At 40.9% G+C, this 25592-nt stretch overlaps 2 protein-coding genes across 3 annotated transcripts in view; one reads left to right on the plus strand and one right to left on the minus strand.

Annotated features, from left to right (window-relative positions):
• The window catches only part of RIC1 (RIC1 homolog, RAB6A GEF complex partner 1), a 153371-nt gene extending 137146 nt beyond the window's left edge, over positions 1-16225 (minus strand). The window contains exon 1 of one of the 2 annotated variants that reach the window (XM_025359079.1): positions 15783-16225. In XM_025359079.1, coding sequence (XP_025214864.1) covers positions 15783-15926 — 144 coding nt within the window. In that variant the 5' untranslated portion in view covers positions 15927-16225. The remainder of the gene's footprint in view (positions 1-15782) is intronic. The other variant, XM_025359080.1, reaches the window with a different exon arrangement.
• The window catches only part of PLGRKT (plasminogen receptor with a C-terminal lysine), a 259215-nt gene continuing 248784 nt past the window's right edge, over positions 15162-25592 (plus strand). The window contains exon 1 of the mRNA XM_025359091.1: positions 15162-15669. The gene's annotated coding sequence lies outside the window, so the exon portion shown is untranslated. The remainder of the gene's footprint in view (positions 15670-25592) is intronic.

Genomic DNA, 25592 nt, shown 5'->3' on the forward strand with positions numbered 1-25592 from the left:
GCAGGGATCTGGATATTTGTCTACCCAAGTTCACAGCAGCATTATTCACAATATCCAAGAGGTAAAAGTGGCCCATGTGTCCATCAACAGACGAATGAATAAAACAAAATACAGTATGTACATATACAATGGAATATTCTGCCTTAGAAGGAAGGAAATTTTGGTACATGCTACAGCATGGATAAAACTTAAGGCATGCTGAGAGCAATAAGTCAATCACAAAAAGACAAATACTGTGTGGTTCCACTTGTCTGAGGTACCTAGACTAGTCAAATTCATAAAGACAGAAAATACAATAGTAGTTTCCAGGGACTGATGGCATGAGAAAACTAGGAATTACCGTCTATGGTGCATGAAGTTTCAGTTTGAGAAAATGAAAATGAAAGTTCTGGATACTGATGGTGGTAATGGTTACATGACAATGTGAACGTACTTAACACTGCAGAACTTTGCAAATTATATATCTGCTAAATAATTTGTATCAAGGATATATAAAGAACTCTTACAACTCAATAATAAGAGAAATATTCCACTTAAACAAAAATGGTCTGGGCATCGTGGCTCACACTTGTAACCCTAACACTTTGGGAGGACAGTCCGAGGATGGGAGTTTAAGACCAGCCTGGGCAACTTATGGAGACCCTGTCTCTACAAAATTTTTAAATAAGTGAGGCATGGTGTTGTGCACCTGTAGTCCCAGCTACTAGGGAGGCTGGGGTGGAAGGATCACTTGAGCCCAAGAGTTTGAGGCTGCAGTGAGCCAAGATCAGATCACTACTTTTTGTTTGTTTGTTTTTTAAATGGACAAAGGATTTGAATAGATAATTAACTACATAGGTATAGTGAAATGGCTAATAAGATATATAAATGGAACAAGATAAATAGCTAATAAGCACATGAAACCACGCCAAACATTTTTTAGTCATTAAAAAAATACCAAATTAAAGTCACAAATATGAACCACTACAAACCCTCTAGAATGGATGTGGAGAAACAGAAACTTTCATACATTATTGGCAGGATTGTAAAATGCTACAGTCACTTTGGAACAAAGTTTTGCACTTTACTAAAAAGTTAAACTTGCCATATGATTTAGTAGTTGCACTCCTTGGTATCTCTCTAGAAGAACAACATTTATTCACACAAAGACATGTATACAAATGTTTACAGCAGTATTACAATGATTCAAAATGAGAGTATTATTCATAGTGACTCAAATACTCTCAACTGGTGAATGGAGATAAAAACGTGGCACACCCAACTAATGGAAAAATATTCGGCAACAAAAAGGAATACTACCACACAGACATAGAGTGTGAAATAATAGATGTTAGACTCAGAAGGATGAGAAGGGGATAAAGGATAAGAAGTTACTTATGTGTACAATGCACATTCTTTAGCTGATGATTACACTAAAAGCCCAGACTTCACCACTGTGCAATATATCCATGTAAAAAAACTGCACTCGCACCCCTTAATTTACACATATTTTGAAAAAAGAAATATTATGACCTGGATGCACCTAAAAACATTATGCTAAATGAAAACCAAACACAAATGACTATATACCATATGATTTCATTGATACGAAAATTTCAGGAAGCTAAATCCAAATGGACAAAAGTAGGCCAAGGTTTTCTGAGGCTGGAGTGGGAGAAGAGGTTGATGACAAATGGGCATAGTACTTTTTAAGGTTGATATATATATGTTCTAAAACTAGATTGTGATGATGGATGCACAACACTATAAATTTACTAAAAATCAATGTACACTTAGATGTATGTTTATGCACCTCAAAGCTCTTAAAAATTTAAACCATAGCAAATTCTGCAGTATATCTACAATAATATCCAAATTTTCATAGGTAAATTTATGTATGATTTATGGTTGAAATAAGGTAAACCACTTGGGGGACAGTAGATTTGTGACAGCAACTCAAAGGAAAGCAATTGTAACTTAAAGGTAAGAAACCTCTCTGATTCTAACCAATTGGTCCCTGCTCATCAGTAAGAAATTTGAATGAAGAAATTGTCTCAGTTTGTGGCAGATGTAAATTCCAAAATATTTTTAAATTGTAAATTTACTATATTTTTTCTGATTAAATAAATTGCCTAACAAACTAATACAGGTGGAACACTTTAATGCAGGTCCTATACCACCATTTTAGATGACATACAAATACCGAAGTAAATAATCATACATGAAAAAAATCTTTTTTCAACTCCTCTTCAATCTTTTTTATTTAGGTAAGGAGAATATCTGAATGAGGTGCTAGTTTATTTCTAAGCACCTTGCATAAAAAGGGTTAATTGTCCTTTTTAACAAAGGAATAAGAGTTTGGCAGGAAACTATATTTTTCATAACTTTTTTTTTGAGAAAGGGTTTCACCCTGTCACCCAAGCTGGGTTGCCATAGTGCAATCATGGCTCATTGCAGCCTCAACCTCCTAGACTCAAACTACTCTGTAGTTCATCAAAATTTAAATAGTATACAGTCACCAGATTAGCTGAGACCACAGGCATGCACCACCATAGCCAGCTAATTTTTTTATTTGTATTTTTTATAGAGATGGGGGTCTCCCTATACTGTCCAGACTGATCTTGAACTCCTGGGCTCAAGTGATCCTCCCACCTAGGCCCCCAAAAGTGCTGACGTTACAGGTGTGAGCCACTGTGCCCAGCCTTATAAAATTGTTTTTATTGTATTCTTTCATAATACCTTCTATTCATATAAATGGTACTAGATTTCCATTTATGGTGAAAGTATAAATTCATTTATTTTGAAAGAGAATTTCAAGTTTAAAAGTCACAATGAATAGGTAGTATGAGAACAGGGCAAAAGTCATGAATGAGAAATAAAAAGAATTTATATTTGGGAAACTTTGCTTACTATGATGTAAAATACCTAGTCCACAGTAAACTCCAGATAAATATTTAACTATAATATGGATTATGTTAATGATTCATAAACACCTGAAGATGACTGCCAGGCACTGGCCTGGCAGAACCCACTGTGGTCCTGTGGTAGTGGTAGCCACAGAGGCAGATTCTCCTCTGCCTGTGGACAAGGGAAAAAGTGGGAAGAACTTTGTGTTGTGGTTTCAGTGCCAGCTTAGGCACAACAGAACAGAATATCAGGCAAATTGCTAAGAATTTTGACGCCAATCCCTGGCTTCCAAACAGCATTTCTGGACTGGCCTGGGGTTTGGGGAATGAGACACTCTGAAGGAAAGGACACAAACCTGGCTGGCTTTGCCAACTGCTAATGGTAGAGCCTTAGGGCCTTGAGTGAACATAGGTGGCAGCCAGGTGGTGGTGACAGCAGGCCTTGGATGAGACCCAGTGCTCTGCTGGCTTCAGGTCTAACCCAGCTTAGTTTCAGTGGTGGTGGCAACAGGGGTGCTTGCAACAACACACCCCTAGTTCCAGACGACTCAGCACAGAGAGAGACTCCATTTGTTCAGAAGAAAGTTAAGGGAAAAGAACAAGAGTCTCTACCTAGTAATCCAAATAATTCTTCCAGATTTTATCCAAGACCACCAAGACAGTATCTCTGAGTCTGCAAAAAACACAGCATTATTGGACATGGGGTCCAAGTCCCTTCAAATAACTGGAAAGACTTCTCAAGAAGGACAGGTACAAACAAGCCCAGACTGCGAAGACTACAATAAATACCTACCTCTTCGATGTCCAGACACCAATGAACATCTACAAGCATCAAATCAAGATCATCCAGGAAAACATGACCCCACCAAACAAACTAAGTAAGGCAGGGACCAACCCTGGAAAAAGAGAGATAGATATGTGATCTTTCAGGCAGGAATTAAAAATAGCTATGTTGAGGAAAGTCAAACAAATTGAAAATAACACAGAGAAAGACCTCAGAATTCTATCACATTTTAAACAAAGAGATTTAAATTTTTAAAAATCAAGCAGCAATTCTAAAGTTGAAAAATGCAACCAATAAACTGAAGAATACATCAGAGTCTCTTAAAGCAGAACTGATCAAGCAGAAGAAAGAATTAGTGAGCCTGAAGACAGGTTACTTGAAAATATAGTCAGAGAAGTAAACAAAAGAAAAAAGAATAAGGAACAGTGAAGCATGCCTAAAAAATAGCATCAAAAGGGTAAATCTAAGAGGTATTGGCCTTAAAGAGGAAGTAGAGAAAGAGACCGGAGTAGAAAGTTCATTCAAAGGGATAAGAGAGAACTTCCCAAACCTAGAGAAAGATATCAGCATTCAAGTATGAGAAGGTTACAGAACGCCAAGCAGATTTAACCTAAAGAAGACTACCTTATGGCGGCTGGGCACCAGTGGCTCACGCCTGTAATTCCAGCACTTTGGGAGGCCGAGGGGGGTGGATCATGAGATCAGGAGATCAAGACCATCCTGGCTAACACGGTGAAACTCCATGTCTACTAAAAATACAAAAATTTAGCTGGGCGTGGTGGCAGGCGCCTGTAGTCCCAGCTACTCGGGAGGCTGAGGCAAGAGAATGGCATGAACCCAGGAGGGAGAGCTTGCAGTGAGCCAAGATTGTGCCACTGTACTCCAGTGTGGGCAACAGAGCAAGACTCCCGTCAAAAAAAAAAAAAAAAAAAAAAAAAAAAAAAAAAAGAAGACTACCTTATGGCATCTATAGACTCTCAAAGGTCAAGGATAAAGAAAGATCCAAAAAATGGCAACAGAAAAAAAAGGAACAAATAACATACAATAGAGCTCCAATATGTCCGGTAGCAGACTTTTCAGTAAAAACCTTACAGGCCATATTTCAACAATATATGGAAAGTGCTGACAAAACAAACAAACAAACAAAAGCATTTACCCTAGAACAGTATATCCAGTGAAAATATCCTTCAAGCATGAAGGAGAAATAAAGACCTTCACAGACAAAAAAAAAAAACCTAAGAGTTCATCAACACTGGATCTACCCTATAAGAAATGCTAAAGGGAGTTGTTCAATCTGAAAGAGTATTTAATGACCAAGAAGAAACCATCGGAAGGTACAACTCGCTGGTAATAGCAAGTACATAGAAAAACACAGAAGAGTACAACTCCTTCTACTTGAGTAGTTTACACACCACAATTACACTCTTATTTTATAACTTCAAATAAATAACCTAATGATGTCTCTTATAAGAGTGTTATTGTAGTGTGTAAACTGCTCTTAAGTAGAAAGACTGATGAAATAAACCAATAAAAAATAACTACAACTTTTCAAGACATAGTTCAGTAAGACATGAGAAACAAAAAAGTTAAAAAGCAGAGGGATGAAGTTAAAGTGTAGAGTTTTAATTACACTTTAAACACTTTTTGTGTGTTTGTCTGCTTATACAATCAGTGTTGTCATGAGTTTAAAATAATGGGTTATAAGATAGTATTTGCAAGCCTCACAGTAAACTCAAATCAAAAACACACAACAGATACACAAAACACAAAAAGCAAGAAATTAAATCATGGCACAAGAGAAAACGACCTTCACTAAAAGGAAGACAGCAAGTAAAGAAAGACCACAAAACAACCAGAAAATATATATCAAAATGACACAAGTCCCTACTTATCAATAATAGCATTGACTATAAACAGACCAAACTCTCCAATCGAAAGATAGAGAGTGGCTGAATGGATGAAAAAACAAGATCCACTGGTCTGTTGCCCACAAGAAACACACTTCACATACAAAGGTATGCATAGACTGAAAATAAGGGGATGAAAAAGATATTACATGCCAATGGAAACCAAAAGAGCAGGAGTAATTATATAAATACCGACAAAACAGATTTCAAGACAAAAACTGTGAGACAAAGTATGTGATTATATACTGAGAAAAGAGTCAATCCAGCAACAGAATGTAACAATCATATGTATATATGCACCCAACACACCCAGATATATAAAGCAAATATTATTAGGGCTAAAGAGAGAGCTAGATCTCAATATAATAGCTGGAGACTTTAACACCCCACTTTCAGCACTGAATCCAACTCCCAGACAGAAACTCAACAAAGAAACATCTGACTTAATTCGCACTACAGAACAAATGGACCTAACAGATATTTATAGAACATTTCATCCAAAGGCTGCAGAACACACATTCTTTCCCTCAGTACATGGATCACTTAAGCACTGCACATATGGTAGGTCACAAATCTTAAAACACTCAAAAAAACTGAAATAATATCAAGTATCTTCTCTGATAGTAGAGTTAAACTAGAAATCAATAAGAACAATTCTGGAAATCATACAAACACTTGGAAATTAAACAATATGTTCCTGAATGACCAATGGGTCAGTGCAGAAATTAAGAAGCAAACTGAAAACTTTATTGAAACAAATGATAATGGAAATACAACATACCAAAAGTTATGGGATACAGCAAAAGCAGTACTAACAGAGAAATTTCCAGCTATAAGTACCTACATCATAAAAGAAGAAAAGATAGTGGCTCACGCCTAAATCCTAGCACTTTGGGAGCTGAGGTGGGCAGATTGCTTGAGCTCAGGAATTTGAGAACAGCCTGGGAAACATGGTGAAATCCCATCTCTACAAAAATTAGCTGGGCACGGTGGCATGCAACTCCCAACTATTTGGGAGGCTGAGGTGGGAGGATCACATGAACTTGGGAGGTTGAGGCTACAGTGAGCTGAGATTGCACGACTGCACTCTAGCCTGGGGAATAAAGTGAGAACCTGTCTCAGAAAAGAAGAAGAAGAAAAACTTCAAATAAATAACCTAATGATGCCTCTTAAACAACTAGAAAAGCAAGAGCAAACAACCCAAAATTAGTAACAGAAATAATAAAGATGAAGCAGAAATAAATTAACTTGAAGAAAATAATCCAAAAGACTAAAGAAACAAAAAGTTGCTTTTTAGAAAAGATAAACAAAACTGACAAATCTTAAAAGAGAAAACTCAAATAAATAAAATCAGAGATAAGAAAGGAGACATTACAATTGATAACACAAAAATTCAAAGGATCATCAGAAACTACTATAAGCAACTATATGCCAATAAATTGGAAAATCTAGATGAAGTGGATAAATCCCTAAGCACATACAACCTACCAAGATTGAACCATGAAGAAATTCAAAACCTGAACAGACCAAAAATGAGATTGAACCTGTGATAAAAAGTCTCCCAGTAAAGAAAAGCCCAAGACCCAGTGGTTTCACCACTCAATTCCAACAAACATTTAAAGAAGAACACCAATACTACTGAAACTGTTCTCAAAAATACAGGAGGAGGGAGTACTTCCAAACTCATTCTATGAGGCCAGGATTACCCTCATACCAAACCCAGACAAAGACACATCAATAAAGAAAACTACAGGTCAATATTTCTGATGAACATTGATGCGAAAATCCTGAACAAAATACAAGCTAACCAGATTCAACAATATATTTAAAAGATCATTCATCATGAACAAGTGGGATTTATTCCAGGAATGCAAGGATGGTTCAACATACGCAAATCAATCAATGTGATACATCAACAGAAGGAAGGAGAAAAACTATATGATCATTTCAACTGAGGCTGAAAAAGCATTTCATGAAAATTCAACATCCCTTCATAAAAACCCTCAAAAAACTGGGTATAGAAGGAACATAACTCAACATAATAAAAGCCATATATAACAGACCCATAGCTAGTATCATACTGAGTACATAAAAACTGAAAGCCTTTCCTCTAAGATCAGGCACCCGACAAAGATGCCCACTTTCACTACTGTTATTCCACACAGTACTGGAAGTGTCCATCAACAGATGGGTGGATAAAGAAAATGCGGTACTTATACATAATGGAGTACTACTCAGTTATTAAAAAAAAAAAGAGATCCAGTCATTTACAACAACATGGATGGAACTAGAGTTTGTTATGTTAAGTGCAATAAGCCAGGCACAGAGAGACAAACATAGAATGTTCTCACTTATTTTGTGGGATCTAAAAATCAAAACAATTGAACTCATGGTGAGAGAGAGTAGAAAGATGGTTACCAGTGGCTGGGAAAGAAAGGTAGCTGGGGGGATAGGAAGGGAGGTGGGAACAGCTAATGGGTACAAAAAAAAGAGAATGAATATGACCTAGTATTTGACAGCACAACAGGGTGACTACAGTCAAAAGCACAACAGGGTGACTACAGATTGCAGTGAGCTGAGATTGTGCCACTGCACTCCAACCTGGGCAACTGAAGTGAAATCCTGTCTCAAAAACAAACAAACAACAACAAAAAAAAACACACAAAAAAACAAACACCTACTGTGTTCTCACAAAAATTAAAAAACTAAAACTTAAAAAAAATTGCTATGCCACACACAGGACAAATGCCTTAAATTCATTAATATTAAAAATGTTTATTAAACATCTTCTTTGTACAGGCACTATAGATAATACAAATTAAGACAGTTTCTGTGCTCCAGAAATGTATAATCTAGTTGGAGAAATAAAGCATAAATGCAAAACTTACAATATAAAGCAGTAGTTCAAAGGAAAAAGCAAAATTGTCTCTGAAGATGACATGATTTTATATGAAGAAAACCCTAAAAACCACCAAAAAAAATTTAGAACTAAGAAATGAATTTAGTGAAGTTGCAAGATATAAAATCAACATACAAAAATAAGTTGTGTTTCTACACAAGAACCATGAGTATCTAAAAAATAAATTAAGAAAACATGGCTGGGTGTGGTGGCTCACGCCTATAATCCCAGCACTTTGGGAGGCCGAGGCAGGCAGATCACCCTGAGGTCAGGAATCGAGACCAGCCTGGCCAACATGGTGAAACCCCATCTCTACTGAAAATACAAAAATTAGCCGGGTATGGTCGCAGGCACCTGTAATCCCAGCTACTCGGGAAACTGGGAGAGGAGAATCGCTTGAACCCGGGAGGCGGAGGTTGCAGTGAGCTGAAATTGCTCCATTGCACTCTAGCCTCGGTGAAAAGAGTGAGACTTTGTCTTTAAAAAAAAGAAAAGAAAAGAAAACAATACCATTTACAGTAGCATCAAAAACACTAAATACTAAAATACATTTAACCAACACTAAACACTATAAAATGCTGATGAAGGAAACTGAAGAAGGCACAAATAAATGGCTGGATATCTTATGTTCATGGATTGGAAGAATTAATGTTGTTAAAATGTCCATACCATCCAAACCAATCTACGGATTCAATGCAATCCCTATCAGAATTCCAATGACATTTTCACATAAATAGAAAAACAATCTAAAATTTATACAGAACCACAATAGCCCATGAATAGCCAAGGCCATCTTGAGAAAGAACAACAAAGCTGGAAGTGTCACATTACCTATGTGTTAGTCCGTTTTCACACTGTTATAACAAACTTCCCTGAGATTTGGTAATTTATAAAGAAAGAGGTTTAATAGATTCAGTTCTGTAATGGCTGACGAGGCTTCAGGAAACTTACAATCATGGCAGAAGGGGAAGCGGGCACTTGTTACATGGTGGCAGGCAAGAGAGAGACAGCATGTGTAGAAGGAACAGTCAAACACTTATAAAACCATCAGATCTCATGAGAACTTACTATCACAAGAACAGCACAGGGAAAACTGACTCTATGATCTAAAGACCTCCTACCAGGTCCTGCCCTCCATACATGGGGATTATAGGGATTACAATTAGAGATGAAATTTGGGTGGGGAAACAGAATCAAACCATATCAACGTGATTTCAAAGTACATTACAAAGCTACAGTAATCAAAATAGTATGGTACTGACATAAAAAGAGATACACAGACCACTGCAACAGAATGGAGTCCAGAAATAAAACCACGCATGCATATATGGTCAATTAATCTTTCACCAAGTGCTAAGGATGGAGAAAACACATCCTGCAACACTGACTTTTCAACACCATAAACAGTGTTGGGAAAACTGGATATCCACATGCAAAAGAAGGAAACTGACCCTTATCTTACACTATCAACTCAAGAAGGATTAAATAGGGAGGGGGAAGGGAGGATGGTTAATAGGTACAAAAAACAGAAAGAATGAATAAGGACTAGGTGTGGTGGCCAGATCACTTGTGTCCAGGAATCTGAGACTGGCCTGGGCAACATGGCAAGACCCCATCTCTACAAAAAATTAACTCGGCATGGTGGCACACATCTGTAGTCCCAGCTACCCAGGATGCTAAGGTGGGAGAACTGCTTGAGGCCAAGAGGTCGAGGCTGCAATAAGCCATGATCATGACACTGTACTCCAGAGTGACAAAGTGAGACCCTGTCTAGATGATGAATAAAATCTAGTATTTGATAGCACAACAGGGTAACTACAGTCCTGTATCAAAATATCCCATATACCCCATAAATACACAGATCTATGTACCCACAAAAATTAAAAGAAGGATCAAAGACTTAAATGTAAAACCTGAAACCATACAAATCCTAGAAGAAAATGGGAAAAACACCCTGACATCTGTTTTCACGATGGCATTTTGGATGACATCAAAAGCACAGGTAACAAAAGCAAAAATAAACAAGCAGGATTGCATGAAATTAAGTTATTGTACAGTAAACAATCAACAAGATAAAAAAGCAACCTATGGAATAGGAGAAAATATTTGCAAACCATACATCTAAAAGGGGGCTAATATCCAAGATACGTAAGGAATTCATACAACTCAGTAGCAAAAAGCAAAACAAAACAAATAACCTAATTTAAAAATGGCCAAGAAATCTGAACAGATGTTTTCCCAAAAAACAACCAATGACCAGTAGATGCTCAATACACTAATCATCAGGAAGATGCAGATCAAAACTATAAGATATCTCATACCTGTTAGGATATCTATTATCAAAAAGTCAAATCATAACAAGTGTTGGCAAAGATGTGGAGAAAAGGGATGCCCTCCCTGTACACTGCTGATGGGACTGCAAAATGGTACAGTCATTATGGAAAACAGAAGTTCCTCAAACTAAAAACAAGACTATCACATGATCCAACAATCCCACTTCTAGGTATATATCCAAAGGAATTGAAATCAGTAACTCAAAGAGATATCTGCACTCTCATATTCTTTGCAGCATTATTCAAAGTAGCAAAGATATGGAAACAACCTAAGTGTCTGTCAATAGATGAATGGATAAAGAAAACGTAACACACACACATACACACATGAAATATTATTCAGCCTTTAAAAAACAAGGAAATCCTGCCATCTGCAACAACATGGACGAAACTTAAGGACACCATACTAAGTGAGCAAGACATAAAACAACTGCATGATGTCATACATGGAATATAAAGACGTCAAACTCATAGAAACAGAAGAGTAGAACAATGATTGCCAGGGCCTAGGAGGTGGGTGAAATGAGAGTACTTCGGTCAAAGGTACAAATTTTCAGGTATAAAATGAATACATTCTGGGGACCTAATGTACGCCACAGTAACTATCGTTAATAATGATATTTATTTCCATAATTAACACATATCGTATACTTGAAATTCGCTAAGAGAGTAGGTCTTAAGCGTTCTCATCCCACATACAAAAAAAGGGGTAACTGTGAGATGGTGGATCTGTTAATTAGACTGACTGTGGTTATCAATTCACAGGGTAGATCCAAGTATTGCACAGCACACCTTAAATATATACAATTTTTACTTGTCAATTATACCTCAACAAAGCTGGTAGTAGGGGGGAAGCAGCAGTTCATCAGAAAAATGAACACTTATGGTTACAGTAGGTAAAGAATGACTCATAAAGAAAGGATTTCAACAGCAGTTAAAGGATGGATAATATTCGGACAGGCAGAAATGAGGCAAGAGAGCATTCCAAGAAGGGAGTGTCTGTGATATCAAACTAAGGAGTTTGAACTTCATTCTTTAATCAACAGTGAACCCTAGAAGACTTCAGAGCAGTGAATTTATAAAGAAGGCTCTCTGGAGGCAGTGAGTAATAGAGTTAAAAGGGTGAGAAATGGGAATGCTGGGAAAATACAAATAAAATGGTCTTCCTGAGGTCACACAGTTAATCATATACCTGATTCAAAGCTTGGTTCTTTTGAAAGATCATTGTTTTTTTTCCATGATTAGCACACCAGTGGGAACTAAGTTTTTGCTCAGGATTACTAAATGACATACAATTTATTTTATAAACCTAGCAATTATTTGCCCATTTCAGCTTTTTATTAACTACCTACAACAGTGATAACTCACAAGATTTATCATATTAACACATTAACATCTTTACACAGTTCACATATAACATGTCTCTTCATCCCTTTTATACACATCTGTATTTTACAGTTGGTGTTCAAAAATACATCTGAAGGTAATTTAAATGTTTAAAGTCAGTGACGTGAAAAATGAGATATGATTATACATCTAATTTAGAATGGCTACATTCAAAGATATCATTTTGATGTTCACATATATAGACTTTCATATTCACAGTTAGTATATTAAAGGAGTAATTCTGGGCCCCCAGTACAGTACAAAATGTAATTCATCTCACACTACACCTATGTCAATCATAAATCATAACCTACCTTATATAGCAGTTTCATCCTCAAAGCTGAAACTAGTCCTTTTACAACAACCTTAGCAGAAATGTATCAATTGCCCCCAGTAAAGTTCTACCTCTACCACCCCAATCTAGCCTACACATATTGAGCCCTTTTTAACACCTTTTCGGGGGCTCCAAAATGTAACACTGGGGCTTCAATATAAAAAAGCTAAGTGACTATCTAGAGGCTCTTTTGTTCATAAACAACACTATACTGTATTTCTCAACTTTGGGGGAGGAAATAATTATGAAGACATATGAGTCTATAACAGTGGAATTCCGAATACCTACTTAGAATAGAGGACGGTAGGTATAAGTAGTACATAAAAGTTCACTAGAAGACCCATATAATGTACAGTTAGAGATTTTAACAGAGATTCAGTCTTATGAAGCATCATTGTACACATACAATTTCCACAATTCTTTTGAACATTAAAACAACCAGCTTAGACGACCAAACGACTGTCCCTTCCATAAGGCTAGTTGTCTCTTTTTAAAACCTATCCCTTCTAAGAGAGCTTGATTTACTAAGTGAGCCCTAACAAAATTTCAAGTAAGCAAATCTTGTTTTATCATCTCTATGAGCATGTCTCCCTGCCTTCAAATGCCCTCAAGCAGCTGTAAGACTTCAACTCTGTAGAATCCTGTAGATCTTCAAAATATTAACATAAAATTACTTGCATCTACAGCCTCTCAAAAGTCAAAGCTTTTAGCAGCTCCATTAGAACTTTTAAAACCAATTCACTCTAAATTACGCAGTATAACTGACAGCCCTTTAATTTACCTAAAGGCATTTTCACTTTTAAATGAAGTGTGTTAATCTAAATTTATTTTAACTTATATACTTTCAGGAAGTTTAGAAATTAGAAAATCAAAATGAAAACTTTCATACAGAGTAAGAAAGCGCATATCCCAGGAAGAGAAGATTGGAAGCTGGAGTCTAGTAACTGTATCCCACTCACCTAGGCATGTAATCATACACCTTATAATCACTTGGTTCAATACCTGATTTTTTTTTTTTTTTTTTTTTTTTTTGAGACAGAGTCTTGCCCTGTCGCCAGGCTGGAGTACAGTGGTGGAATCCTGGCTCACTGCAACCTCTGCCTCCTGGGTTCAAGCGATTCTCCTGCCTCAGCCTCCCGAGTAGCTGAGACTACAGGCGTGCGCTACCACCCCCAGCTAATGTTTTTGTGTTTTTAGTAGACGGGGTTTCACCATGTTGACCAGGATGGTCTCGATCTCTTGACCTCGTGAATACCTGATTTTTTTAAGTGACAACAAAGCTGGTGCCCAGAGACCAAGGTTAACCACTCATACTACAGTATCATGCAGCCTCCTGTAAGGTATCCTGCATTTCATTTCACTCCAGACCTCTAAACCCATGGGTTCCCTACAGCCTAACTTCTGCACACTGGAACTTAATAGTAGTGGTCCCTGGACTTCCGTGGAAAAAGGAAGCTGCATGTGAGGTGGGAATTTGAAAGAAGAGTATAAATAGTTTAAATTCCAGGACTGTCTTGGATTTCTAGATGTGGTATCTAACTCCAAAACCAAACAATGGACATTCTTAAGAATATTCACAATGTCCCTAAATTAAAGCAAATTTTTGTGCTCCTCTTATGGGGGAATAAAGTGGTTTACAGGCTTCTGGTCAATTCATACTGTTTACTTTTATTTAAAATTAACTTAGGTCTGCCTTTTTAAAGGTAAGAAAAGTTAAATTTTAGACGTAAAGTCTAAATTTGTTACATTCAAAAGGAATTATGTACTAAATTCAAAAGACAATTTAAATTCAAGTTCCATTTTTTCTGCATGTGCTTTAAAGTTAATAGTTATATACACCTAAACAAATTAAAAATTATTCAACTGGCATATACATTGTAAACGAGTATCTCATTTAGGAACCAGATGATACTTTATAGATATATGTGTATATATTTACACGTTTTTATATATATATACACACATACATACATATTCAAAACACCATCAAGCACTAGACAAAATAGTCATATTATTGGTATTAGGATTTTATAACAGTTTGTTTTGTTCTGATTTGCATTTGAAAATTAGATCCGCCAAAACTTGATGGCAAATAGTCTGATTTACAGCCCAACTATGACAGTCACAGGAGAAACCAGAATTACCCGTCACTAAATCCCATCACCAGTTTTACCAGGGATGTGGGTGAGGACGGTCAAGGGCATTACAGGCAATCGAATAGTAACACACAAAGATTTGGGGATTTTACCAAACTAAAACCAGTATTTCACGAAGATCTAATAAGGACAAGGTCACAACCTATCCCACATGGTCAAATTAACTTGGAAAGGAGAAAAACTTCACTCTGACATCGATTGGTACTGCCTTCTTTGGGGAGGAAAAAAAGCATTTTTATACTCTGAACTCTGTCGTTCTCATTGACAAAGTTATAGCAGTGTTTGTAGAGAGTAGGGAGTATCCCATCCACCACTTCTTTCTTTCTCATATCTACTCAATACAAGAAAGAAAAAGATAACCAGGACTTAAAGCAAAAACAGAATTCAGTTCCATGCTCCTCCCAAGCCTTATTATTTCCAGGTGTTATAACTGGGGGTTGTGCGAACAGATTTGAGTTCTACTTCCGCTCCTTTAACCCCCTACTCCGAAGAGTCCAAGAGCAGCAGCAAAGAAAAAGACCAACTCGAAAGTGGGGAAGGGATGTTGGAGTTAAAGAGGGGAGTTAAATAACCAGACCTTTAGTTAAGAATAAAGAATTCAGGCTGTAGTTTCTAGAAATAATTTATTATAGGCCTGTAAAGTCTGGCGCTGGGTAAAGCCCAAGAGGCTTTCCCTAACTCCAAAACAACGACCTTTAAAGGGAGGGAGGGTTGGGGCACCATAGCGGCCGGATTTCTAATTGTGGAAAGTTTAAACAAATTTGTTCCTCGGGGAATGGGGGAAGGGAGGGAAGAACAAGTCTGGGCTCGGCCGGGGAACGTGCGGAGTCTGCACGGCGCGGCAGTCGGTCCAACGTGGGGAGGCTCAGGGATTTTCGGCAGCAGCTACTTCATCCACCCCGGACCGCCGGCTGGAGGACGTGCCCGGAGCCGGCGGGTACGTGCTGCCAAGTCGGTGGAAGGAGGACGCGGACGGCGAAGGCAGGTGGGTCTGGCGCCAAGGGGCAGGGGTCCCGGGCGCTGGGTGGAAGTTAGGGGTGGGACGGCGCCGGGGGGCCGGGGAGGCAGCGGCGAAGGGCGGCGGGCGGCTCTACTTACTCGGCTGTACCAGATGCTGAGGCGGGCCGCGGCCAGCACGGCGAAGAAAGCCCTCTGCGGGTCGGACTGAACGTGGAAAGGCTCCTCGGCCGGGCTCCCCAGAGGACACAGCAGCCTCTTGGGCCAGCCGCTCAGAAAATACATGGTCCGTGCGGAGCCACCGACGCCGGGGCCCCGGGCCCCCGGCTCCCAGCTGCGTCCGTCACACTCAGCGGCCCCGGGCTGGTAGCCCGCCTCCCACACCGCCACCGGCCGAGTCGGCGGCGGCGGCGGCTGCAGCTCGGGGCATCTGCCCGCTGGCCTAGCCGGGCCGGGCCGACGCGAGGCTGCGCGACGAAGGCACCCCCAAGCTGAAGGGGCCGAGTGTGGGGGAGGGAAGGGGAGGGAGAGTAGGGACAGAGAGAGGGCGGGAGGAGCGCGGAGGCCCGCCCCGGCCCCGCCCCTTCCTCAGGCCGCGCGGGCGTCACCACGCCGCGCCGCGTGGGTCGGGACGGGGAGGGCCGGCGCGCGCGCTCTGGAGACTCCTGCCGTCCCCCTAGCTGTATCCTGAAGCTCAGCCTAAGCCTCGCCCGCGGCTGCCGGGCTGCGTCGGCACTTCTGCTCGCTGGCCCCGCACTTGCTCCTCTCCCTAGCAAGCTCCAGGGTTTTGCCGGGAGGACCTGGGCAACCGCCTGAGACTCCGAGGCAAGTGGGGCGAGTCTAGGGATAACGCAGCAGCAAGGCGAGTGGGCCCATGGAACACGCCCTGGCCTGGCCAAATTGGACCTCCCTTCCGGATTGGCGGGGTCTCGGTTGGGGCGGGCCGGATGACGGGGAGCTGGAGTCACGTGACGCCCTGCGCGGATTCCCACTCTGGGCTGCTGGCCTACTGTGGCTGTAGAGGGCGGTAGGGGCTTTTACCGTGTGAGCGCCTTTAATGCCGGGGTCTGCAGTGAGAGCTGGTGATGAAGCTCCTGCCCGTATAGAGCTTACATCCCTAAGGGAGCGTTTATTTAGTCAGTAAATAAACCACTCACCATAAAAGTATTAAGTTCTGTCTTCTGCCTTTCAGGAGTTCTAAACATGTGTCTGAAATCGGTTTCCATTCGTCTGAGCCTCTACCAGCCATAACTTTAGATAGGAGGAGGCTATCTCTTTCGTGCTGCAAAAGGCTTGGACTTAGTTTTAGAACTGGAAGGGACTGGTGATAGCTTAGGTTCATATTTAGCTTTTGGACTCCAGGTATCACCTTAACTGTAACTTTCAACGGATTGACCCAGTGGTAACGTCTGAATAGAAGGAGGGTTGAGGGGATGTGGTGTGGAATGGGGAAGGAGGAGTCTGAAATAGAAGAAAGATTTGCTTCTCATTGTCTACCTTTTTTGTTACAGTTTGAATTTTTACATATGTTTGTATTACTTTTTCAATTAAAAAGCCAGGTTTAAAAACTGCACCCACATTAAAAAGTAGCAACATAGGCGGGGTGCGGCGGCTCACGCCTGTAATCCTAGCATTTTGGTAGGCTGAGGCGGGCAGATCACTTGAGGTAAGCAGTTCGAGACCAGCCTGGCCAACATGGTGAAACCCCGTCTTACTGAAAATACAAAAATTAGCTGGGTGTGGTGGCAGGTGCCTGTAATCCCAGTTACTCGGGAGGCTAAGTCAGGAGAATCGCTTGAACCTGGGAGGCGGAGTTGCAGTGAGCCAAGATCCCGCCACTGCACTCCAGCCTGGGCAACAGAGTGAGACTGTCTCAAAAAAAAAAAAAGTAGCAACATAAACAGAAAAAAAGGAAACAGAGGAACTTAATTCATATTAGATATAGCATTGTAGCTGGTATTCATAACAAAATATGTAACTTTCTGTAATTTTTCTTTTTTTTTTTTTTTCTTTTCTTTTTTTTTTTTTGAGATGGAGTCTCACTCTGTCGCCCAGGCTGGAGTGCAGTGGCGCGATCTCGGCTCACTGCAACCTCCGCCTCCCGGGTTCACGCCATTCTCCTGCCTCAGCCTCCTGAGTAGCTGGTAACTTTCTGTAATTTTTCTAAACATTCACCGCATTCCCTAGAAGGTGGTTATAGAACCCTGGATTCCTCAAATGAAGGTTGAAACTGCCTCACCACTCACCAGCCTGTTGTGATCAGATTGTCTCCTTGGCGTCTACCCTCCCACAGTCCAACACAGCAGCCTGGAACACAGTAAGCATAGTAAGCTGGCAATATTTGTCAGACAAACCGTGGGTGAAACCCTGATCCAGCTGAGCTACATCATTAGACAAAGAGGCCCAGAGAGGTTTCTTAACTTGCCAATTTAAAATTGTAGAATAACAAAGTTGCATCATACTTTCATCTTAGATTCAGTTATGCACTTGGCAGAAAGAGAGAGGAAATGAAAATGTTCTAGTGCAACAATTCTGCTGGCAGTGTTACTGAATGTTTATCCCAGCTGTCTCTCAGAGAGTCTTTGTTCTCATGTGTGTCTCAAGTCTGTCTTACTGTGCTCATGGGCAATTTAAGGAACTTCTAAGCAATTTTTATTGCACTTAATTTTAACCTTGCTGACTTTAGAAGCTAATTCCTCTGCCACACTCCTGTGTAGCACTTAAGATTCACGAAATAATTTCAGATGCTTGTCTTGATTTAATTCACAGTAAACATTCAAGGTGGGTGACATTGGTGTGACGTTGTTATTCTCACTTTAAGTGAGGAAACATGACAAGTGTGGTAGATATGCCTGAAGTCACATGGTTGAAAAGAACTGATATTCTTTCTACAGATCCAGTGTGATTTCTTTTTTTCTTTTCTTTTCTTTTTTTTTTTTAGTTGGAGTTGCACTCTTGTTGCCCAGGTTGATGTGCAGTGGTGCCATCTCAGCTCACTGCAACCTCCACCTCCTGGTTCAAGCAATTCTCCTACCTCAGCCTCCAGAGTAGTTGGGATTACAGGCATGCACCACCATGCCCAGCTAATTTTGTATTTTTAGTAGAGACGGGGTTTCTCTGTGTTGGTCAGGCTGCTCTGGAACTCCTGACCTCAGGTAATCCACCCACCTTGGCCTCCCAGAGTGCTGGGATTACAGGCATGAGCCACCGCACCCAGGCTCCAGTGTGATTTTTTTAAAATGTAAGGTTTGGCTGGGCACGGTGGCTCACACCTGTAATCCCAAAACTTTGGGAGGTCAAGGCAGGCAGATCACGAGGTCGGGAGTTCGAGACCAGCCTGGCCAATATGGTGAAACCCTGTCTTTCTTCTAAAAAAAAAAAATACAAAAATTAGCCGGACATAGTGGCATTCACCTGTTGTCCCAGCTACTCCGGAAGCTGAGGCAGGAGAATTGCTTGAACCTGGGAGGCGGAGGTTGCGGTGAGCCGAGATCCCGCCACTGCACTCCAGCCTAGGTGACAGAGTGAGATTTTGTCTCAGGAAAAAAAAAAAAAATTAAGGCTTATGGCAACCCTGCATCAAGTAAGTCTATTAGTGCCGTTTTTCCAACAGCGTATGCTCTTTAGGCTGAACTAAATTGTGGTAATTGCTCTGGACAGTGAGAGGGAGAGGGGAAAAACCTCTAGGTCTTTCTCCCTGGTGAGGAGAAAAGGAAATAGCTGACTCTCCAAAACCCCATACTTGAGAGTTCCCCCATTGTGACAAAAATGTTATTGGCTGGATTTTTCAACTTTCTTTTTCTTTTTTTTTTGAGACAGAGCATTGCTTTGTCGCCCAGGCTAGAGTGCAGTGGTGCAATCTTGGCTCACTGCAACCTCCGCCTCCCGGGTTCAAGTGATTCTTGTACCTCAGACTCCTGAGTAGCTGGGACCAGGTGCCCCACCATGCCTGGCTAGTTTTTGTATTTTTAGTAGAGGTGGGGTTTCATCATGTGCCAGGCTAGTCTCCCAACTCCTAGCCTCAAATGATCGACCAGCTTTGGACTCCTAAAGTGCTAGGATAACAGGTGTGAACCACTGTGCCTGGCTTCAACTTTCAAATACCATATTTTAACTTCATTTTGTACAATATACTAACAGTTCCCATGCCTTAGGTCTTCCTTCTCCTCCTGTTTCTACCAGCTTCCCCCACCACTCTAGTCAAAATTTTTGGACTCTGTTCTAAGATTAAGCTTACGATAAAAGTTAATAGGGGACTGGGCAGTGTAATCACGCCTGTAATCTCAGCACTTTCGGAGGCTGAGGTAGGCAGATCACTTGAGCCCAGGAGTTTGAGACCAGCCTGGGCCACACGGTGCAACCCTGTCTCTACAAAAAATTAGCCGGCACTGTGGCATACATACTGTGGTCCCAGCCCTTCAGGTGGCTAAGGCAGGAGAATTGCTTGAGCCCGGGAGGCAAAGGTAGCAGTGAGCCAAGATCGTGCTATTGCACTCCCACCTGACTGAGAGGAACGATATCCTGTCTCAAAAAAAAAAAGAAGTTATTAGGTGCATGTTTTCATCTATGAAACTTATAAATTTTTAAATTACAAGAACTAATGTTGGTAAGAGTACACATAAGAAACAGGGATACATTTATACACTCTTGATGGAAGTGTAATTTGGTCCTTTTTTTTTTAATCCAGGGTTTGTGGTAACCCTGTGTTGAGCAAGTCTGTTGGCACCATTTTTTCTAATAGTATATGCTCACTTCATGGTTCTGTATCACATTTTGGTAATTCTTTCAATATTTGAAACTTTTTCATTATTAGTATATGTGTTGTGATGATTTGTGATCAGTGGTCTTTGATGTAACTATTGTAATTATTTTGTGGTGTCATGTACCACATCTATGTAGGATGGAGAACTTAAGCGATAAATGTTGTGTGTGTTCTGACTGTTCCATCAACAGGCAGTTCCTCTGTCTCTCTCCCTTGCTTTGGGCTTCCCTATCCCCTGAGATGCAACAATATTGAAATTAGGCCTGTTAGTAACCCAACAGTAGCCTCTAAGTGTTCAAGTGAAAGGAAGAATCCCATCTCTCACTTTAAGTGAAAAGCTAGAAATGGTTAAACTAAGTGAGGAAGGCATGTTGAAAGCAAAGCTAGGCCAAAAGCTAGGCCGCTTGTACCCATTAGCCAAGTTATGAATGTAAAGGAAAAAAAATTCTTAAAGGAAATTAAAAGTGCCACTCTGGAGAACATAGGAATGATAAAGCAAAACAGCCTTGTTGCTGACCTGGAGAAAGTTTTAATGGTCTAGATAGAAGATAAAGCAAGCCACAACATTCTCTTAAACCAGACACAGTGCCTCATGCCTGTAATCCCAGCACTGTGGGAGGCTGAGACAGGAGGATCACTTGAGCCCAAGACTTTGAGACCAGCCTGGGCAATATAGCAAGACCCCATTTCTTTTTTAAAAAACAGTTTTAATTAGCTAGGTGTGGTGGTGTATACCTGTAGTCCTAGCTACTTGGGAGGCTGAGACAGGGGGATCACTTGAGCCCAGGAGTTCCACATTACGATGAGCTATGTGCGCCACTAGACTGGGTGACAGAGTGAGACCCTGTCTCTAAAATGAAGCAAAAACCAGTTTTTAAAAAGCATTCCCTTAAGCCAAAGCTTAGGCCTGAGCAACGCCCTAGCTCTCCTCCATTCTGTGAAGCCTATGAGAGGCAGAAGAAATATTTGAAGCTAGCAGAGGTTGGTTCATGAGGTTTACCAAAAGAAGCTGTGTCCATAACAAAAGTGCAAGGTGAAGTAGCAAGTGCTGATGTAGAAGCTACAGCAAGTTATCCAGAAGATCTAGCTAAGATCTTTGATAAAGGTGACTACATTAAACAACAGATCTTCAGTGTAGACGAAATAGCCATCTATTGGAATAAGATGTCATCTAGGACTTTCATAGTTAGAGAAGAAAAGTCAATGTTTGGCTTCAAAACTTCAAAGGACAGGCTGACTCTCTTGTTAGTGGCCAATAATGCTGGTAACTTTTTTGGTCTAAGCCAGTGCTCATTTACCATTCCTAGAATCCTAGGGCCCTTAAGAATTATGTCAAGTGTACCCTGTCTGTCCTCTGTAAATGGAACAGCAAAGCATGGATGTCAGCACATCCGTTTCCAGTGTTGTTTATTGAATATTTTAAGCTCTTGTTGAGAACTACTACTTGGAATGAAAGAGTCCTTTAAAATTTTTACTGTTCATGGACAGCACATCTAGCCATCCAAGAGTTCTGATGGAGACATACAAGGAGATTAATGCTGTTTCCTTGCCTGCTAATGCAGTATCCATTCTGTAGCCCATGGACCAAGGAGTAATTTTGACTTTTAAGTCTTATTATTTAAGAAATACATTTCATAAGACTAGAGCTGCTATGAAATGCAGCTGTACATAGTGAATCTGCTATACATAGTGATTCCTCTGATGAATCTGAGCAAAGTAAATCTAAAACCTTGTGGAAAGGGGCTGGGCGTGGTGGCTCATGCCTGTAATCCCAGCACTTTGGGAGGCTGAGGTGGGCGGATCACCTGAGGTCAGGAGTTCAAGACCAGCCTGGCCAACATGGTGAAACCCCGTTTCTACTTAGAAATACAAAAATTTGGCTGGGTATGGTGGCTCATACCTGTAATCCCAGCACTTTGGGAGGCCGAGGTGGGTGGATCACCTGAGGACAGGAGTCCAAGACCAGTCTGGCCAACATGGTGAAACCCTGTCTCTACTAAAAAATACAAAAATTAACCAGGTGTGGCTGGGCACAGTGGCCCACGCCTGTAATCCTAGCACTTTGGGAGGCCGAGGCGGGTGGATCACGAGGTCAGGTGATCGAGACCATCCTGGTTAACGTGGTGAAACCCCATCTCGACTAAAAATACAGAAAGAATTAGCTGGGCGTGGTGGTGGGTGCCTGTAGTCCCAGCTACTCGGGAGGCTGAGGCAGGAGAATGGCATGAACCTGGGAGGTGGAGCTTGCAGCGAGCCGAGATCGCGCCACTGCCCTCCAGCCTGGGTGACAGAGCGAGACTCCATCTCAAAAAAAAAAAAAAAAAAAAAAGCTAGGCATGGTTTCGGGCACCTGTAATCCCAGCTACTCGGGAGGCTGAGGCAGGAGAATTGCTTCAACCCGGGAGGCAGAGGTTGCAGTGAGCTTAGGTCGCGCCACTGCGCTCCAGCCTGGGCAACAAGAATGAAACTCTATCTCATAAACAAAAATTAGCCGGGTGTGGTGGCACACACCTGTAGTCCCAGCTACTGTGGAGACTAAGGCACAAGGATCCCTTGAACCCAGCAGGTGGAAGTTGCAGTGAGCAAGATTGTACCACTGCACTCCAGCCTGGGCAATAGAGTGAGACTCTGTCTCAAATAAATAAATAAATAAATAAATAAATAAATAAATAAAATAAAACCTTCTGGAAAGGAGGTTTATATGCCAGTCTAGATGCCGTTAAGAACATTCATGATTAATGGAAGGAGGTCAAAATGTCAGTATTAACAGGAATTTGGAATAAGTTGCTTCTAATCCTTATGAGTGACTTTGAGGGGTTCAAGACTTCATGTAGGAAGTCACTTCAGAAGTGATGGGAATAGCAAGTGAAAAAGAATTGAAACAGCCTGAAGATGTGACTGAATTGCTACAATCTCATGATAAAACTAATGGATGGGCAGTTGCTTCTTATTGATTAGCAAAGAAAGTGGTTTCTTGAGATGGAGTGTTCACCTAGTTAAAATGCTGTGAACATTGATGAAATGACAAAAGTTTTAGAATACTACATAAGCTTAGTTGATAAAGCAGTGACAGGGTTTGAGAGGATTGACTCCAATGTTGAAAGAATTTCTACTATGGTTTAAATGCTATCAAACACCATCACATGCTACAGAAAAATTATTCATGAAAGGAAGAGTTCATCAATGGGTCAAATTTTATTGTTTTCTTATTTTAAGAAATTGCAGTCGGGCACAGTGGCGCATGCCTGTAATCTCAGCACTTTGGGAGGCCGAGGCAGGCAGATCACGAGGTCAAGAGATCGACACCATCCTAGCCAACATGGTGAAACCCCATCTCTACTAAAAATACAACAATTAGCCAGGCGTGGTGGCACCTGCCTGTAGTCCCAGCTACTTGGGAGGCTGAGGCAGGAGAATTGCTTGAACCTGCAAGGCGGAGGTTGCAGTGAGCCGAGATCACGCCACTGCACTCCAGCCTGGCGGCAGAGGAAGACTCATCTCAAACAAAAACAAAAACAAAAAACTTGCAACCTTCAGCAACCACCACCCTGATCAGTCAGCAGCCATCAACATGGGACAAGACCCTCCAGCAGCAAAGAGATTACTATTTGCTGGATGCTCTGAAGATCATGAGCATTTTGTTAGCAATAAAATGTATATATACATATACACACACACACACACACACACACACATTTTGAGATGGAGTCTCGCTTTGTCACCCAGGCTGGAGTGCAGTGGTACGATCTCAGCTGACTGCAACCTCTACCTTCCAAGTTCAAGTGGTTCTCCTGCCTCAGTCTCCTGAGTAGCTGGGATTACAGGTATGTACCACCATGCCTGGCTAATTTTTGTATTTTTAGTAGAGATGGGGTTTCATCATATTGGCCAGGCTGGTCTCAAACTCCTGACCTTGTGATCTGCCCACCTCGGCCTCCCAAAATGCTGGGATTACAGGCATGAGCCACCATGCCCGGCCAATGAGGCTCTTTTATACCACTTTTACTACACTTAAAGGATCATGTCTCAACTAGTGACTCTATCATCTTTACCGATTAACTGGACGTCCAGTGGTGCCCAAATTTTCAGGGACTAACATGGGCATGGGCAAAATCTTGCCTTGTTAAGGTTAATGGTGTTGTAAATTGTTAACTATTGCATTTAGGTTGGGCATGGTGGCTCATCCCTGTAACCCCAGCACTTTGGGTGGCCAAGGCGGGCAGATCACTTGAGGCCCGGAGTTTGAGACCAGCCTGGTCAATATGGTGAAACCCTGTCTCTACTAAAAATACAAAAATTAGCCAGGCATGGTGGCGCGCAGCTGTAGTCCCAGTTACTTGGGAGGTTGAGGTAGGAGAATTTCTTGAACCTGGGAGACGGAGGTTGCAGTAAGCCGAGATTGCACCACTGCACTCCAGCCTAAGTGACAGAGGGAGACTTTGTCTTAAAAAAAAAAAAAAAAAAGAGCCTCATTCAGTTTAAGTTTGCATGAAATATGATACATACTGTTACTACATTCAGGCCATATGAGTAAATTATACATCTTTCAAAATTATATTTATACTTTTTGTCTTTCATTTACTTATGACCATTTACTCAATGTTCTATTTTTAACATGTTGGCATTTTCTTTGTTTCATTATTCCAGTTATTAATGGTTGCATTTTCTGGAATCTCTTCTTATTAAACTTGGGCAAATATAGCATACATTTGAAAAGAACAGATCAAAAGAGAACTTCTGAAGGAAATTCCATCCAATCAAGCAAAGAACCATTCAGTGTGTCAATATTCAATAATCTCCCAAAACCTTTGTCTCCTGTCTCACAATGACACTGTCAGCTTCAAGAACAGGAAAACATCATCAGAGGCTTCTTCCTAGAGACTGCAACCCCATGCTTTCCTTCCAGCATTGCCCCAACCACTCCAATTGGGTCCTCCTTCTTCATAGGTTCACCTTTTCTTTGCTCTTTGTCTTAGTTTTGGTTCCCCCAGAAGCCAGATCCCAAGACATTAATACGCACACAAGTAGTTTACTTGGGTAGTGATCTCAGGAAATACGGGCAAGGGAAGTGAGACAAAGAGGGAAGGCAATCAATGAAAAGGGTGTGTTTTCAAGTGGGTTAGTACTATAGATAATGGACTTAATCCCTCTGTAGAATTTTGGGTACCAGTGTAAAATTCATGCCCCTT

The sequence above is a fragment of the Theropithecus gelada genome, chromosome 15 (assembly GCF_003255815.1).
Source record: "Theropithecus gelada isolate Dixy chromosome 15, Tgel_1.0, whole genome shotgun sequence".
In the NCBI taxonomy this organism is placed as follows: domain Eukaryota; kingdom Metazoa; phylum Chordata; class Mammalia; order Primates; family Cercopithecidae; genus Theropithecus; species Theropithecus gelada.